This window comes from Rhineura floridana, chromosome 1, assembly GCF_030035675.1.
Source record: "Rhineura floridana isolate rRhiFlo1 chromosome 1, rRhiFlo1.hap2, whole genome shotgun sequence".
NCBI lineage: Eukaryota > Metazoa > Chordata > Lepidosauria > Squamata > Rhineuridae > Rhineura > Rhineura floridana.
Genome location: NC_084480.1, coordinates 27,569,354 through 27,585,638, shown reverse-complemented (window position 1 = coordinate 27,585,638; position 16,285 = coordinate 27,569,354). Strand labels below are relative to the sequence as shown.

General features: G+C 42.5%; 1 protein-coding gene across 4 annotated transcripts in view; it reads right to left on the bottom strand.

Moving 5' to 3' along the window:
• The window catches only part of EGFLAM (EGF like, fibronectin type III and laminin G domains), a 169,024-nt gene that overhangs the window by 81,930 nt on the left and 70,809 nt on the right, over positions 1 to 16,285 (bottom strand). For all 4 annotated transcript variants that reach the window (XM_061616668.1, XM_061616689.1, XM_061616659.1 and 1 more), the window contains exons 6-7: positions 15,298 to 15,433; positions 1,814 to 1,980 (exon numbers count right to left, since the gene is read on the bottom strand). In XM_061616668.1, coding sequence (XP_061472652.1) covers positions 1,814 to 1,980; positions 15,298 to 15,433 — 303 coding nt within the window. The remainder of the gene's footprint in view (positions 1 to 1,813; positions 1,981 to 15,297; positions 15,434 to 16,285) is intronic.

Genomic DNA, 16,285 nt, shown 5'->3' with positions numbered 1-16,285 from the left:
CACTTTGAAGCCAATTGTGAGGACTGTAAGAATTCTGCATCAGTCTGTAATGTAGGCTGTTCCTCATAAAAATGAAGGGGGTGGACTTGCATCTTTTATACATTCCCCAAGAGTGAAAAAGGGGTAAGACCTACCCCACTGTGAACTGAACAGTTCTGAACTGTGTTTTGTTGAAATATAACTTGTATTTTAATATATATTTTGTATTTTCCTTTTAAATGTGTTCAGTTGTGGTAGCTTATGGTTCTGAGCAATAAAGATTCATTTCATTTTCACTTTAAAAGTCATGGCTTCCCCTAAAGAATCCCGGGAACTGTAGTTTAAGGCTGCTGACCTCACAGATATACAACTCCTACCACCCTTAACAAACTACAGTTCTGAGGATTCTCCATGACTGTTAAAGTGATATGAGAGTGCTTTAAATGTATGGTGCGGATGTGACTCTACTTCAAATACGTGATGGGACAGCATTTTCCACTGCAGCTGAAGACAGCATACTACCTTAGGACACACAAGGTGACCCCTCGCTGGATCATCACCTTGTAGTGGTGAGTGGGCTTGCGTGTTCCAATGAACCCTGTGAGCGATGCCGTCAGGAGTCATGTACTCCCAGCAGGGTCACCCATGGCAGTGAGGTCAAGGGAGAGGAACCAGACAAAGAACAATCCAAGAAAGTCCTCAATGGCAGAATAGGCAGAGGATAACAATGTATATGTTACAACAGCTGTGAAGGCGGATGAAGATTTGCAGCAGATAAAGGACTTCCAATCGTCGTGGTACCCATGCAATTGCATCAAAGCCTTTTTCTGTCAAGAATGTGTGTTGATCGTGGTGCACCGATTTCCCCACATAAAACAAATTCACGCACAGGCATCTTCCATAACAAAAGTCCTGTGCAATCGGCAAATGGCAACGGGGGCAGGACTGTGAAATCCAGAAGCCTCTAGTCATGGACTGGTACATCGGCAGCGGATACAGATTCAGATGGATGCATTGTTAAAGACTATATTTTGGAAGACAATCTTACTCGGTCATGAGTGATCGGCAAGAAGAAGACAGGGTGAGCCACATGGCACACAAAATTCTCCAACCCCTTGCCACCACCAATCCCTGTGTGCAGAATCTGCCACCTGAGGTGGCTCGCTTCTTTTGCCTAATGGTAGGGCTACCCTGCATTGCACTCTGTGTTTCCCCACTCCTACCAACATCAGACAACGACATGAAGTGCAGGTAGGGAAGCATGCAGAATGATGGCATCAGGAGGACACAGGGTAAGTTGTACTAGAGAGCACTGCTGTTTTTTGGCAGCAGACCCGTTTCACATAGGTTTTATTTCTGATCTACTTCAAAGAGTATGGGGATTTTCAAAATTCAAGGCAGGATAGCCACAAGATGACCCCATTCCACTCCCCAAATCCAACCTTCACTCCATAACATCTGAGCAAAATACAGATGCAGACTGGCTCATCCCATCACTCACCCCTCAGTCAATGCTCAAAGTTATGCAAGCGTCTCCAACCTGCTTTTGCTGCATTACCGATTTACTTTGGTCTTTTTCTGTAGTTGTTTTTAAATTATGCATGTAATATATACAATTCGGCTTATCAATTCTGTATGAAGCACGCACACACGCACGCACACACACACACGGCTTGACTTTTCCAACCTTCAGGTAGTCAGTGATGCCAGATTCAGGGAGTTAGGGAATAGGGAAGAAGAGGCTTTTTCAAATATACAATTGACTGCTAAAGAGAGTTCTTGACTACCCTAAATATTTAAATGCCAAGCAATTAAAGAAAAGTCTTCTACTCACTGAACATTCTGATAGTGTCGCTGGGAGTACTAGGCAGACTGGATCCATATGAATTTGTTGCTCGGACTGCAAACTGGTATCTGTTGTTCGGAGTGAGCCCCTTCAGAACCATGGAGTCCATCTGGATCTGCTCTCTAATTACAGTCCAATTGGTGTCAAGATCAGGTCTGATTAGGATGAACAAACAGGACATGAGGTATAATTAAAATTAGCTGAGTGAATTAACTAGAGCTGAAGCTAAATATTGCTGATCTTAAAGATCTGCCAAAATTGCAATTTTAACTTGAATTTAGGATGTGAAATGTAAGCACGTCTGATTGCTTTACATATATTGGTATCTTTTGGTAGTTTTGATGTTAATAAGCATCAAGCATGAAATCTCATGAGCTCTTCCCCTGCCATTTCATGTAAAACAAAAACCAAACAGGCAGTGAACATTTCATATAAGCTACCAAATCCGACATTCAAATATCACATGCCATTGCATGCCAACTATATGAAATATGAAATACTGAAATCAAACAGAATTGGATGTCTTTTTGTCCCCAATTTCAAAGTGTAAAACAATTCAGCACAACTTATGATACAGGTACGTATGGCTTCAGGGATGTCTATAACGAGAGGAAAATACTTTGATCCATTCTGCCTACTAGGACAACAGAAATTCTGAACTTACCAGTAAATTTCTGTTCTCCTCAAAGAAAGGACGATAGCTCACACTGGGATTTGGGCCCTTCCCTCAGTCTCCAAATCTTGATTCTGGAGAAGAGGAACCTCTCCCCTCAACTCCCAGACAGTTCAGGCCAAGAAGAAATGTCAAAATAAGAGCTAACTCTAAAAATGAAAAATCCCAACCATGGAAGCAAGAAGAGAGACTAAGCACAGCCTCCAACAGAAACAAACGATCAACTTGTAGCTTAACAGTCGATAACCAAGAAAAATACAAGTTTCCCCTTAAAATGGTGTGGGGGAACCCTCAGACCTATGATGGATGCAACATCCTAAGAAAAAAGGGATGAGCATTGGCTGCCTAATGGAGCCAAGTTCAAGGTTTTGTGCCTGACATTTAAAGCCCTAAACAACTTGGGACCAGGATACAAACAGATTGCCTCCCTCAATACCAAACCAAACCAGTCTTAAGGATCTTCCAAGGAGATCCTGCTGGTTGTTCCGTGGCCAGTGGATTGTCATTCGATATCAACATGGAAGCAGGTCTTATCGGTGATAGTACTCTGTGGAATGTACTTCCTCAGGTAATTTGTGAGGGAGAGACAGTAATGACCTTTAAACTCTTTAAAAGTATGCCTAACCAAGTTTTACTGGATTCTGACTCTTAATTTTTTATTCTCTATTTTCCTTGATATATATTTCTGTATTTTTGTACTTCTGTTGTGTTTATTTAAATCACTTAGAGGTGTATAAAATGTTATCAATAAATAAAAAATAGCAAATCTGAAATTCTTGATCCTGGAGATGACAAGCCCTCTTGAACAGGACTAAGTCAGAAAAATACATTACTAGAGAGACCCAGTTGCGAGGAATACATCTAGCTGTTCTTCTTCCCTCAAGAGCAGTAATGCACTTGTGAAGTACAGAATGTATGCTTCTATCCTTGAATGCAGGGGCACAGGAAGTATGGGGGGCATCAAAAGGCAGTGCATTCCAATGGGAACCCAAGACCCTTGATGGGGTACTGTTGCAGTGATCTCTCTTGAGGAGGTGCTGAATAGCTAAAAAAGATCTTCTGATGCTTGTATGGGTTGATGGACACCAGAACAGGAAAGAACTCTTATCTGGGAATCTTGCAGGGATTCCTGCCAATAGCTCTCCTCACAGAACTACAATTCTCAGAGTTTGCTGGGGAGATGGACTGATTGTTGAACCACTCTGGGAACTGTAGTTCTGTGAGGGGACTAGGGCTGTCCTAACAGCACCCTTCACAAAGTAGCATAATAGTGGAATTATAGTAGTGAATGTGGCAAAAGAAACAAAAGACACTCCAGAAACAAGAAATGGAGACTGCCCCCCAGTCCCAGAGGAAGGACCTCATCCCCACACTAAGCTGCCCTTCTCTACTTGAGAAGAGAGTAATCCCAGTAATTGTCACACAAGCATCACTTTTAAAATAATTCTTTTTTCATGAGTAAATAGAGATGAGAACATGGAAAGATGTACACCAGTAGTTCTCAAACTTGTTTCCCCATGGACCAGTTGAAAATAGCTGAGAGTCTTGGCGGACCACTTAATGATTTTTTCTGCCTGATATAGCCACTGCAATTCCATAGAATCCAAATTGTAATACAATAAAATGCAATATAAAAAATGAGATAAGCAATAAAATACAATTATAAATCAATGTGACTATTCAATGTTGTCTCCCATCTTCAACCACAAATCCACAGATCCTCCACGAACCATCTGAATGAAGCTCACCGACCACAGTTTGTGAACCCCTGATGTACCCAAATATAACTACCACGGATGGAATCTTGTTTGCCTTCTAGGTCACCTTTGCACCAGAACTCTGCTACACAATCAGCACTGTGGCCACACTATTCACTTTAAGGACAGGCCTTGTCCTATGGAAGCACCAGCCTGCTCATTTCTACCCCAGGTCTCCAGAATCCATCTATCCATCCATCCTGTCCTTCCTCCAAAAGGAGCCCAGGGTGGCAAACAACCAAACAGTAATTTCATACCAAACAATTAAAATAAAACAAAGACATTTAAAAACATTAATAACATCTAAAACTATTTTAGAAAAAATCACACATCCTCACGGTTAATAACCTTAAGTTTCTCAGAAACAGTCTCTTTCAGCCATCCAATGCTTAGGTGAACAGGAATGTTTTTAACTTCCTCCTGAATGTTAATAGTGAAGGAGACAGACATATCTCACCGCAGAGGGCATTCCACAAATGAGGAACCACCACTGAAAAGCTCCTGTCATGGATCAATGCCAACCAGGCTATGTAGGCTATTCCCAGGAAGAAAAAGAAGCACAAGCATGCACAGCATCTATATAAGAAGAAACTGTTGAATGTTCATGGGGGGAGATGGAGAAGGGCTGGCATGTGAACAGCCCAGCTACAATGCTGAGAAGGAAAGGCTACAGACTTGAGTTGACCCTGGTAACGGTTTTATCCAGGACAGAGGTCTGAATAACGTGGCTAAAACTAACTAGTTGTAGGATATGACAGTAGTGATGGCTAGTGCCAGTGGGACTGGTGGGGCGGAAGTCAGGGAGTCCAACAGCAGGCAGAGACTGGGCCAATGGCAGGGAGAGCCAACTAATTCCAGGTTTGTCCCCACCCTCCTCCCTTCTGAGATATACAAAAGCAACATTGAGACTAAGGAGAAGCTGACACCCAGCACCAACCTCTGGGCTAGTTGTAAATAAGAAGGCAGGCAGCTGTGGATGGGCTAGGGCAAGACTGAAGTTGGTGGGGCAATTTGCCTCCACTGGTCTGTACGTAACAGAGACTGACCTGACAGCTAAAGGCAACATTCCACTGCCGCCTCTTCCTACCCCACCCCCAGCACAGATGTCCTTGTAATATTTATGACAGGAAATAACCTCCAAGCTTCAGATCTACTATTGTTTATATATAGAACTACCTGCAAAAAAACTCTGGCGGTTCCCTAACGAAAATAGGACAAGGCAGGCAGTCTGTGTAGTCCTTGTTTATTTGCAGCCCAGAAGGTGCTGCCAAAATTCTTTTATCAGTCAGTACAATGATGACTGAATCCCTCAAGGGTCATTTCTGTTGAGCAAGAAGGGTGGACACTGTGACAAAAAGAGAGCATCTTGGAACTGTTCGAAGTTCCTTCAGCTCCGTCAGTACTCTGTGAACTGAAGAAACCAAATGCCCTGGTCACAGGAGACAAAAATCTCCCCGCAACAGCCCAAGAAAGAATGACTCAATCCTAAAATATTGTCTTGTCTTAAACCGCAGTGCCCTCTCGAAGAAATTTCTCCTGACTTGTTGCTTTCCCCACGCTAAGGCACCACCTGCAGTATACATTTAAAGCAGTATTATACCATTTTAAACATTCATGGCTTCCCCCAAAGAATACTGGAAACTGTAGTTTGTAAGGGGTGCTAAGACCTCTGGGAATTGTAGCTCTGAGGGAAATTGGGGACTCCTAACAACTCTCAGCACCCTTAACAAACTACAGTTCCCAGGAGGCTTTGGGAGGAGCCATGAAGATTTAAAACCTCCTGTTAGAGCAGTATGACAATGGAACCAATTACCTAGAAAGGTGGTGCACAGCACTGGAGGCATTCAAGAGGCAGTTGGACTGCCACCTGCCCGGTATGCTTTAAGCTGGATTCCTGCATAGAGCAGGGGGTTGGACTCAGTGGCCTTACAGGTCTCTTCCAACTCTCAAGATTTTTTGATACTATGAAATGTATACTGCAGAGAGGGCCTAATAACCTGCACCTATCTGACCACTCAACTTTTCTTCCTGTATAATAAAAATGTAAGCCCTCATGCCATCATGGCAAAAACCACTGGGCAAGTGGGCAGCGTAACCCGTGGCAGTGCTGGAGGAAGCCACACAGGTCACAGTGGCAGCAGTGACAGTGGAGGAGGCTGTGCAGGTCATAGTGGTGGCGATAACAGAGGAGGCTGTGGCAGCAATGACAGAGGAGGCTGTGGCGGCAACGACAGAGGAGGCTGTGGCGGCGTTGGAGGAGGCTGCACAGGCTGCAACGGTGGTGCCGCAAGAGGTGGAGGCCCCGCAGGCCATGGCGGCAGAGGCCGTGGAGGCTGCAACGGCACTGGAGAAGTCTGTGCAGGCTGCCCCGGCAGCACTGGAGGAGGCTGTACAGGCCACAATGGCAGCGGAGGCGGAGGTACCAGAGATACCACAAGCTGCAGCGGCAGCATTGGAGGAAGCCATAGGAGCACTGGAAGAAGCTGTGAAAGCGACAGTGGAAGAGAAGGTGGCAGTGGAGGAGGCCCTACAGGCTGTGGTGGCGGCGGCAGCAGCAGTGTAGGCCGCAGCACCGGCACCAGAGGCCAAAACAGCAGCGCCAGAAATGGCTGTGCAGTCCATAGCAGAAGCACAGGAGGTGGAGGATGCCCTGCAGGCTGTGGCACCAGAGGAGGCCTTGTAGGCCTCCACAGCAGTGCCAGAGGAAACCATGGTAGCACTGGAGCCACATATGTCATGGCGGGTGGGAGGGCTGTGGCCTGGGTGGGTAGGAGGGTGGCGGCAGCAGCAGTGGTCCAACAGTCAAGGCAAGCAGGTTGTGATGGGGAAAGCGGGTGTCTACAGGCTGCAAGGGGGAATGTGTTTATGTGTGTTTGGGGGTGCCAGGGGATGCATGGGTGTGTTTTGGGGTGGGGATTGGCAAGTGAAATGAGCAGGGGGGCTCTGCTCCCCTCGTAATCTTGATGCAAACAGAGGGCCTTCACAATTTCTATCAATTAAGAGTATATATTCACTTTTCTTTGTTTAATAGGCGACACACACACACACACACCCCCGCTTAAAACTGCTTCTTCTTAAAATCACATTCAACATGCAACAGATACTGCTTCCGTGAAGAACTGGGCAGGAAAGATACATATATGCAATCTCCTTTTCAGCTGCTGCTTGATGCGCATTACGAATGTGTGCTTACAGTATTTTCCAAAAACAAAAACTTTAATTGTCTTTTCCTTTCAAGGACTTTCATACAGGGAAAGGAATTCTCTAAACACTAATACAGGAGTCTCGGATACATTTCGATAACTGGATACGTAGTATCCCCTGGAGCACTCAGTAGCATGCTGTGAGCAGTTTGCATGGCACTTTGAGGATAAAGTCACTCAGCTCCAATACTGCCTTAGATGCAGCAGTTTTTGCAAGTCCAGCTGAGGTGTCCAATGCAGCATCTTCCCATATTTGATAGGATTGATTTCAGTTTATGCTCCTTGATGATGTCGATAGGATGGATGTGGATAGGAAGGACAGGGTGGGTCCATGGTGTGGTGAAAGCATCTCCATGTGATGAAGTTGTGCCTGCTGTATTTAAGCAGTGGTGTGTCCACTCCTAAAGAAGCCCACACTGGACCCTGCAGCTTACAATAACTACCACCCAGTCACAAATATCCCCTTCTTGGGCAAAGTGGTGGTCACCCTAGTCAGAGCTTGGAAAAGTTACTTTTTTGAACTACAACTCCCATCCGCCCAATCCAGTGGCCATGCTGGCTGGGGCTGATGGGAGTTGTAGTTCAAAAAAGTAACTTTTCCAAGCTCTGACCCTAGTGGACGACCTGTATCATGAGTGGGACCTGTATCACGGGGGAATGTGCCTCTTCTGCTTCTTCATCTTTCTTCAGCTTTTTATACCACTGATCACTGTATCCTTCTGGACAAGCTCTGTGGAATGGGTACTGGGGGCATTGTTTTACAGTCGCTCCATTCCTACCAACAGGGCTCTGTCCCGAGAATGTCACTGGAGGATTGTGAGTTGGCCCTAAAATCTTTGTGCTATGGTGTGCCTCAGGGCACAATCCGCCATCCTTGCTCTGTTGGGATTGATCATTAGGAGTTTTGGGGCAAAGCACCATCAGTATGCTGATCATACGCAGCCCTATTTCCCCATAATATCTGATTCAGGAGAGCCTGAGCAAGGCCTGGAACAGTGTCTAGAATGATAAAAGAGTGGAATGGATGAGGGCTAATGCATTGAGCTTGAACACTGGGAAGGCAGAGGCACTATGGGTGGATGGTTTCAGTCTGTAGGAGATGGCCATTTACCTGTTCTGGATAAGGTTATTCACCCTTTGAAAGGACAGGTGGATAATTTGGGGGTGTTCCTGGATCCATCTTTGTCACTTGAAGCTCAGGTTGTCTCAGTGGCTATGAGTGCTTTTTACCAGCTATAGCTGATGGCACCAACTATGGTCATTCTTGAATAAGGATAGCCTGACTGCGGTGATTCATGCACTGGTAACCTCAAGACTTGATTACTGCAATGTGATTGATGTGGGGTTACCCTTGCACCTGGTCCAAAAACTCCAGCTGGTGCAAAATGCTGCAGCTACACTGTTGATGGAACAGACTACCGCCAGCACATAATTCCAGTGCTTAAAAGCTTCCACTGGCTGCCAATATGTTACTGGATCAGGTTCAAGGTTCTTGTATTAATTTACAAGGCCCTTAACAAGTTGGGTTCAGGACATCTTAAGGACTGCCTGATCCCTTCACTGAGATCTTTGGGGGAGTCCCTGTTGGTGGTTCCTCATGTCTCATATGCATAGCTTGTAACAACTAGAGGTCATGCATTGTAGTGGGTCCAAGCCTACAGAACTCCCTTTCAACTAAGGTTAGACAGGCACCCTCTTTGTTGAACTTCTGCTGCATGACTAAGACTTCCTTGTTCCAGCAGGCATTTTAAAGTAGTGTTTGGTTTTATTATGAATTTATAGCTTCATTTTATGTGTGTCTTGCTTTTATGTACACCGTTTAGAAATACTAATGATGAAGCGGTATATAAATGTCTTAAATAAAAATAAAATAAATAATATGCAAAATGTGTACACTCAACAAAATTCTGAATTACAAATTTGGGGGTTCACCCTTCTCATACTAGGTCCTGCTAAGCCTGGCATTGAAGATGAATTCACCAGCTCTTGAAATGGACAGAGTTAGAGCAGGGAAAGGGAACATGGTGCCTTCCATGTGGGTTGGTCTATACTTCCCATCATACCTGACTATTGGCCATGCTGGCTGGGACTGGTGGAAGTTGTAGTTCAACACATCTGAAGGGCACCATGTTGCCTACCCATGGGTTACAGCTTTCTGGAAAGAAAGCATCTGAGGAGCTAGTAATTCCACAGAAATCTTTCCCCCATATATACCCCAAATTCAGTGTTTTTCTCATTTCTAGCAGTGATGCAAAGGCCTACTTTTAAAACATACGCACACCCCAAACAACCTATAAAGCCTTAAGGCCAAAAGTCTATAATACGATGTCTTAAGTTGCCCCAGTGAACAAATCATCCAGAAGGCTTTGAGGACCAATTTCTGCTCTCAAATGGCCTTCATATAAATTCTGTAACAGTGCTGAAATTCTGGGCACAAATATAAAGTATTAAGCACTACATACCAAGTACCTACAGGTGTATCTGGGAGGAAAATTCTATCACGCAAGTGCAACTTGTACCATTTGTTTTATCCCTTTATAACCATTTCTTTTGATTAATGTCCAACTGAATTTGGAACAAGGTTTTTTTCTGTCCCTGCTGCAAAAGTGTGCAATGTTTAAGGTTTTTTGTTTTTTTTTTAAAAGGAAATGGTGGAGAATAATTTTCCAGCAAAAATCTGCTAGCAATCTGAAATGTATAATACAGTCCATAATGCAGGTCTTATTTAATTAATAAATAAAAAATACTTAACTGAACCAACAAGCCCAGCTCAGAAGGGGATGGGGAATGTTCCTGCAGTTCAATGAATCATAGTAATTAGCTAGATGCCAATAACAGTGAATTTACAATTATGAAAAATACTCTCCCTGTGATGTAATTCACAGAATGTTGATATTACATATCTCCATTGAGGGAGTACCCAAAACTATTTTATTAAGCCCATTTCTCCAAAGTTGGACAAACAAGAGAAAAATTATACCAACTATGTCAGTGCCATCTCATCTTAATGTTAATGTTTAAGATGGTTTCTTTAAAACGTTTTGTATTGTTTTAAATGTGTAATTTTTCTCCCAACACTGTAAACAGAGGCTTCTTTTCAAGTATGAAGCAGTATACAAATTAAATAAATTAATAACAACAATACAGAGCATTAACCCAGACTTCCGAAGCCTAATTCTTGCATTCTGTCTCTGCTGCTTTACTGAGGCAAAGTCCTAATCCTATGTCTAACTGATCTCAGTATAACTTGCTTCAGTAGACATGCGCAGGATTGCACTATATGTAGAAGAAAGCTAAAATTCGCATGTGACTATTTCCATATATGGACATTACTTTTATGCAAAAAAAGCACACATACACTATTGTTGTTATGTGCCTCCAAGTCGACTACGACTTATAGTGACCCTATGAATCAGTAACCTCCAAGAGCATCTGTCATGAACCACCCTGTTCAGATCTTGTAAGTTCAGGTCTGTGGCTTCCTTTATGGAATCAATCCATCTGTTGTTTGGCCTTCCTCTTTTTCTACTCCCTTCTGTTTTTCCAAGCATTATTATCTTTTCTAATGAATCATGTCTTCTCATTATGTGTCGAAAGTATGATAACCTCAGTTTCATCATTTTAGCTTCTAGTGATAGTTCTGGTTTCATTTGTTCTAACACCCAATTATTTGTCTTTTTTTGCTGTCCATGGTATCTGCAAAGCTCTTCTCCAACACCACATTTCAAATAAGTTGATTTTTCTCTTATCAGCTTTTTTCACTGTCCAGCTTTCACATCCATACATAAAGATCGGAAATACCATGGTCTGAATGATCCTGACTTTAGTGTTCAGTGATACATCTTTGCATTTGGGGACCTTTTCTAGTTCTCTCACAGCTGCTCTCCCCAGTCCTAGCCTTCTTCTGATTTCTTGACTATTGTCTCCATTTTGGTTAATGATTGTGCCAAGGTATTGATAATCCTTGACAAGTTCAATGTCGTCATTGTCAACTGTAAAGCTGCATAAATCTTTTGCTGTCATTACTTTAGTCTTTTTGATGTTCAGCTGTAGTCCTGCTTTTGTGCTTTCCTCTATACACTATAGCAGATCTATAGTGCACATGTGCACAAAGAAAAAATCAATCAGTGCATATCAACTAAACTGACTTAATATGAAAATTGAGGGGTTCAAATCCAAGTGGACTCCTTCACTGAATTGCAGGAGAGGGAGGAGACTCAATTTATTTATTTATTTATTTATTTCATTAAACTTATAGACCGCCCCATAGCCGAAGCTCTCTGGGCGGTTCGCAAGACAAGAAACATCAAAAATACAATAAGCGTGTAACAATATAAACACATTAAAAGTTTAAAATGTTAAAAATTAAAACAATATCAGCGCATACAAACATGTTAAAAAGCCTGGGTGAAGAGAAAAGAACTCAAGAACTTGTGCTTGAAACATGACAATCTTAGCGATCAGTAAAGAACATCTTGAAGCTCTAACCAAAATAAATTCTCCCCCACCTGCAACTGCAGGAAGTCCACAGGCAAGCATAAATGCAACAGTGCTCTCTCACTGTTGTTTCCTGGCAACTGGTATTCAGAAGCATACTGGTCATCACAAACTGCAGCCACTGACAGCCTTTTCCTCTCCCTTTAAAGCCATCCAATTTGGTGGCAATCACTACAGCTTGTAGGAGAGAATTCAATAGTTAAACCAGAGCTTGGAAATGTTACTTTTTTGAACTACAACTACCATCAGCCCAATCCAGTGGCCATGCTGTCTGATGAGAGTTGTAGTTCAAAAAAGTAACTTTTCCAAGCTCTGAGTTAAACTATGTGCCATGACAAGTAGTAGTTCCTTTTGTCTGTTCTGAATCCTCCAGCATTCAGCTTCATTGGATGACCTGAGTTCTAGTATTATGAGAGAGGAAGGAAAACATTTTTCTATCCAGTTGCTTCGCACCATGCATAACTTTATACAGCTCTATTATGTCCTCACTTAAGTTATATTTTTCCCTAAACTGATCAAAACACTGATGGTGCTAGAAATAAGCACAATGGCACTGTAAAACAAAGCAGTGGTAATTACATTCGTCAGAGGAGAGAGCTCTGTATAAGGTTCTGTTTGCACATTCTCTTCATCAATGGAAATACAGCACTTGCATAAGAGGAGCCTGCTGGACCAGGCCAATGGTCTATCTAGTCCAGTATCCTGTTCTCACAGTGGCCAACCAGATGCCCATGGGAAGTCTGCAAGCAGGACCTGAGGACAAGAGCACTCTCCCCTCCTGCAGTTTCCAGCAACTGATATTTAGAAGCCCACTGCCGACTATGGAGGCACAGCATAGCCATCATGGCTAGTAGCCTTTGATACCTTTATCCTCCATGATTTTGTCTAATTCTCTTTTAAAGTCATCCAGTTTGGTGGCCATCACTGCCTTTTGTGGGAGCAAATTCCATAGTTTATCTATGTGCTGTGTAAAAAAGTACTTTATTTTGTCTCAATCTTCCAACATTCGTTTCATTGGATGTCCATGAGTTCCAGTGTTACATGAGACAAGGAGAAATGCATGCTCAGAAGTTTCATATGCATAAATAAAAAATGCAAATGTTTTAAGCCTTACTGCCATAGAGAAAAATTTAGAACCTGACTAAATCAACCATTCTGCTGTCCATACCCAACTCCATGGCTATTTAACTGTGTATATATCTCTGTCTCAGCCATTGTGTGCTTTGTGTTTTAAATAGATTTCAGGACATCTGATTTAATGTTATAGCATACAATGAATTTCTGGACAGCAGGATGTGAGTTTGGAGGTCAAAGGTACATGTAATTCAGTCTAATCCCTACAGACCACCAAAAGCCATGAGTTGCACTACAGAATAATGTCAGTGCACTAAAACATATTTAATTTACAGTTTCTTGGCTTCCAAATCAGGATGCTGTCTTGGGTCATGGGAAAATGCAAGTTTCAGAATGGGGTTACAGACACACAAAAAGTTGGGATACCACTTGGTTAAAGTTATTTGTAAAACTAAAAATGTATTAAACTCACTTGAATACAGTTGAATTGATAGCAAAGAAAATTGGGCAAGAGCACTGACATTCCACACAGGAACAAAATGGGGATATGTGTTTAGAAGTGATTTACTAAAGTTTTGGTTGGTGTACATAATACACAGAGCTTAAAAAATGCATGCTTAATTCAAATTAAGAATGTCTGGATGGCAATTTAATCATTCCTAATTCACTTCAAAATTTCACCTATCTTACGTAAATAAAACAGGAAATTATATATATGAGACAATCTGGACCTGAATGACTCGTGTATATATCAAATCAGTCAGGACATTTCCCAAATGGATAGAAAGCTGAAATTTGTCCAAGGCACCCTAATTACTATGTAAGTCTGAAAACTTGGTATTTTTGCATCTAGTAGTCAAAATGCACAAGGCCTCCAGAATAGCAGCCAGCATTCTGGTACAGAACAAGCCGATGTTCAAATACAATGGAATACAGGTGAGTATGTGTGGGAGTTCCCTGTTCACACAGCTGATCATCCTTGGACTGGGAGGGGATGTGCAATGGCAGCCAGGAACATTAGTCAGAAAACAGGATAAGCTGCATATAAAATATAATGGAAGGCGTAGGAGTTCCTCTCCACCACTCACCTTTAACAATCAGTCCAATTTTTTTTATTGTTTGTAGCCAGTGTCCATTACACCTTTAACGATCATCATACTGGAAGAAGAAAAATCTCTAGCCAGAAATATATGCCCACTAGCAGAAATCAAGCTTTCAACTAGTATTTAACATGTATGCATAGAGGTACATCTAATGTACCTCTATATAAGTACATAAGCACATAAGTCACTGGTGATTTCTATGCAAAATGCTATTATAGGGACTTCAAATATTTCATATTTTTCTTTAAATGTAAGATCACTGTGACCCAAACAACGATTTAAAAACAATTGTAAATGGCTATCCTGAGGTGGATAACAATACACAACATAAATCATGTTTGAAATAAGCACTGTGCTGTTGTCCATCTGTGTTCACTGAAAGGTTCCAAACCTACTCAACCAATTTGCATAAACAAGATGTCGAGACAATCATCTGTACAGTTCAATTTAACAAAATGCATTCACTCACTCTTTCCGATGTTCCAACTTCGCACTCAGCTGCCTGGTACAAGATAGAGCATTTAAGCTGATGACAGCCAGAGTGATCCCTCTTCCTGCTCAAGCCCAACATGACACCAAAACAGATAAGCTTGCTGATGCTCGCAAGTGAAAACAATAAAAATATTTTATATCACCTACAACATGAGGCTGTATATCCCTCAGCAATTTGCCACTAAGAAATAAAAATGGTTTTGCAAAGTTTCTAAAAGATGCTCAGGTTTTCCGGAGTCTCCAGAGGACTGTAGACAGTAGCCACTGGTGGGGCAGTGCAAGCAGGGAAGTGTTGCTTACCTGACTTCCCAACATTGAGCATCACTCCCGGATCCTGAGAGGTGCATGGAGCTCAGCTGGGGGACAACAGTGGGAGACTGCTGTCATGTGCAGGTCCTGATTGCAAGTTTACCATAGGAACTGGTAAGGTTTACCACAGGAACTGTCTGATCCAACAGAGCTCTTATGTTATCTGCATGCTCTTGCTTTTGACTTGATCCTGGTGCTTGCAACAAGAGATGGGAGTAAAGGACATCTCTTTGCGCCCAGGACATTTGAATGAATGAATAAATGAGAACCAACTTCAGCTAGATTAATGACATTAGTTTGGAACAGTTTTCACCTCACGTGAACTGACAGTGTATGCAAATGCAAATCCTATAAGCAAAATCACCTGATAAACTCCACTATATAGTATTGAACTGGGGAACTTCCTTCACTGGACCCTGGTTTCCATGAAAGAGCAACTTCTGAGTCAGAAACGACGATGACTTGAGGCTGATAAGGCGGATCTGGAGGCATGCATTTATCTAAGACAAAAGAAGAGTATGTCTCAATGCCATAAGCCAGTTTGGAGAAACCCAAAAACACATCTTGCTGTATCAAACCCATGTATAAAACTACAATTTTAAAGATACTGAACATATCATCAGCATCTTTTGTTTTCTTCCTTAGCTCTGAGGCTTCTAGTGCCTGTAACCCATTTTATTTCCTGCAGACGTAATAGTTCATTGCCATATCATAGCGGTAGAGCACATGTTTTGCATGCAAAAGGTCCCAGGTTCAACCCCTGGCATCTCCAGGTAGGGCTCAGAAAGACTTCTGTCTGAAACCACAGAGAGTTGCTGTTACACAGTGTAGACAATATTGAACTAAATAGACCCAGTGCTTTTTTTGTTACGAAATTCATTGGTACAGAGTACCATAATCTCTTTTTTTGCTGCCCATGGCAGCCATTTTATGCTGGCACTCACTGCATTTTTATCAAGATATGAGTACAAACTCCTAAGTCATAGAATCATAGAATAGTAGAGTTGGAAGGGGCCTATAAGGCCATCAAGTCCAACCCCCGTCAATGCAGGAATCCAAATCAAAGCATTCCCGACAGATGGCTGTCCAGCTGCCTCTTGAATGCCTCCAGTGTCAGAGAGCCCACTACCTCTCTAGGTAATTGGTTCCATTGTCGTATGGCTCTTAACAGTTAGGGCGTTTTTCCTGATGTCCAGTTGAAATCTGGCTTCCTGCAACTTGAGCCCATTATTCCGTGTCCTGCACCCTGGGACAATCGAAAAGAGATCTCAGCCCTCCTCTATGTGACAACCTTTCATGTACTTGAAGAGTGCTATCATATCTCCCCTCAGTCTTCTCTTCTCCAGGCTAAA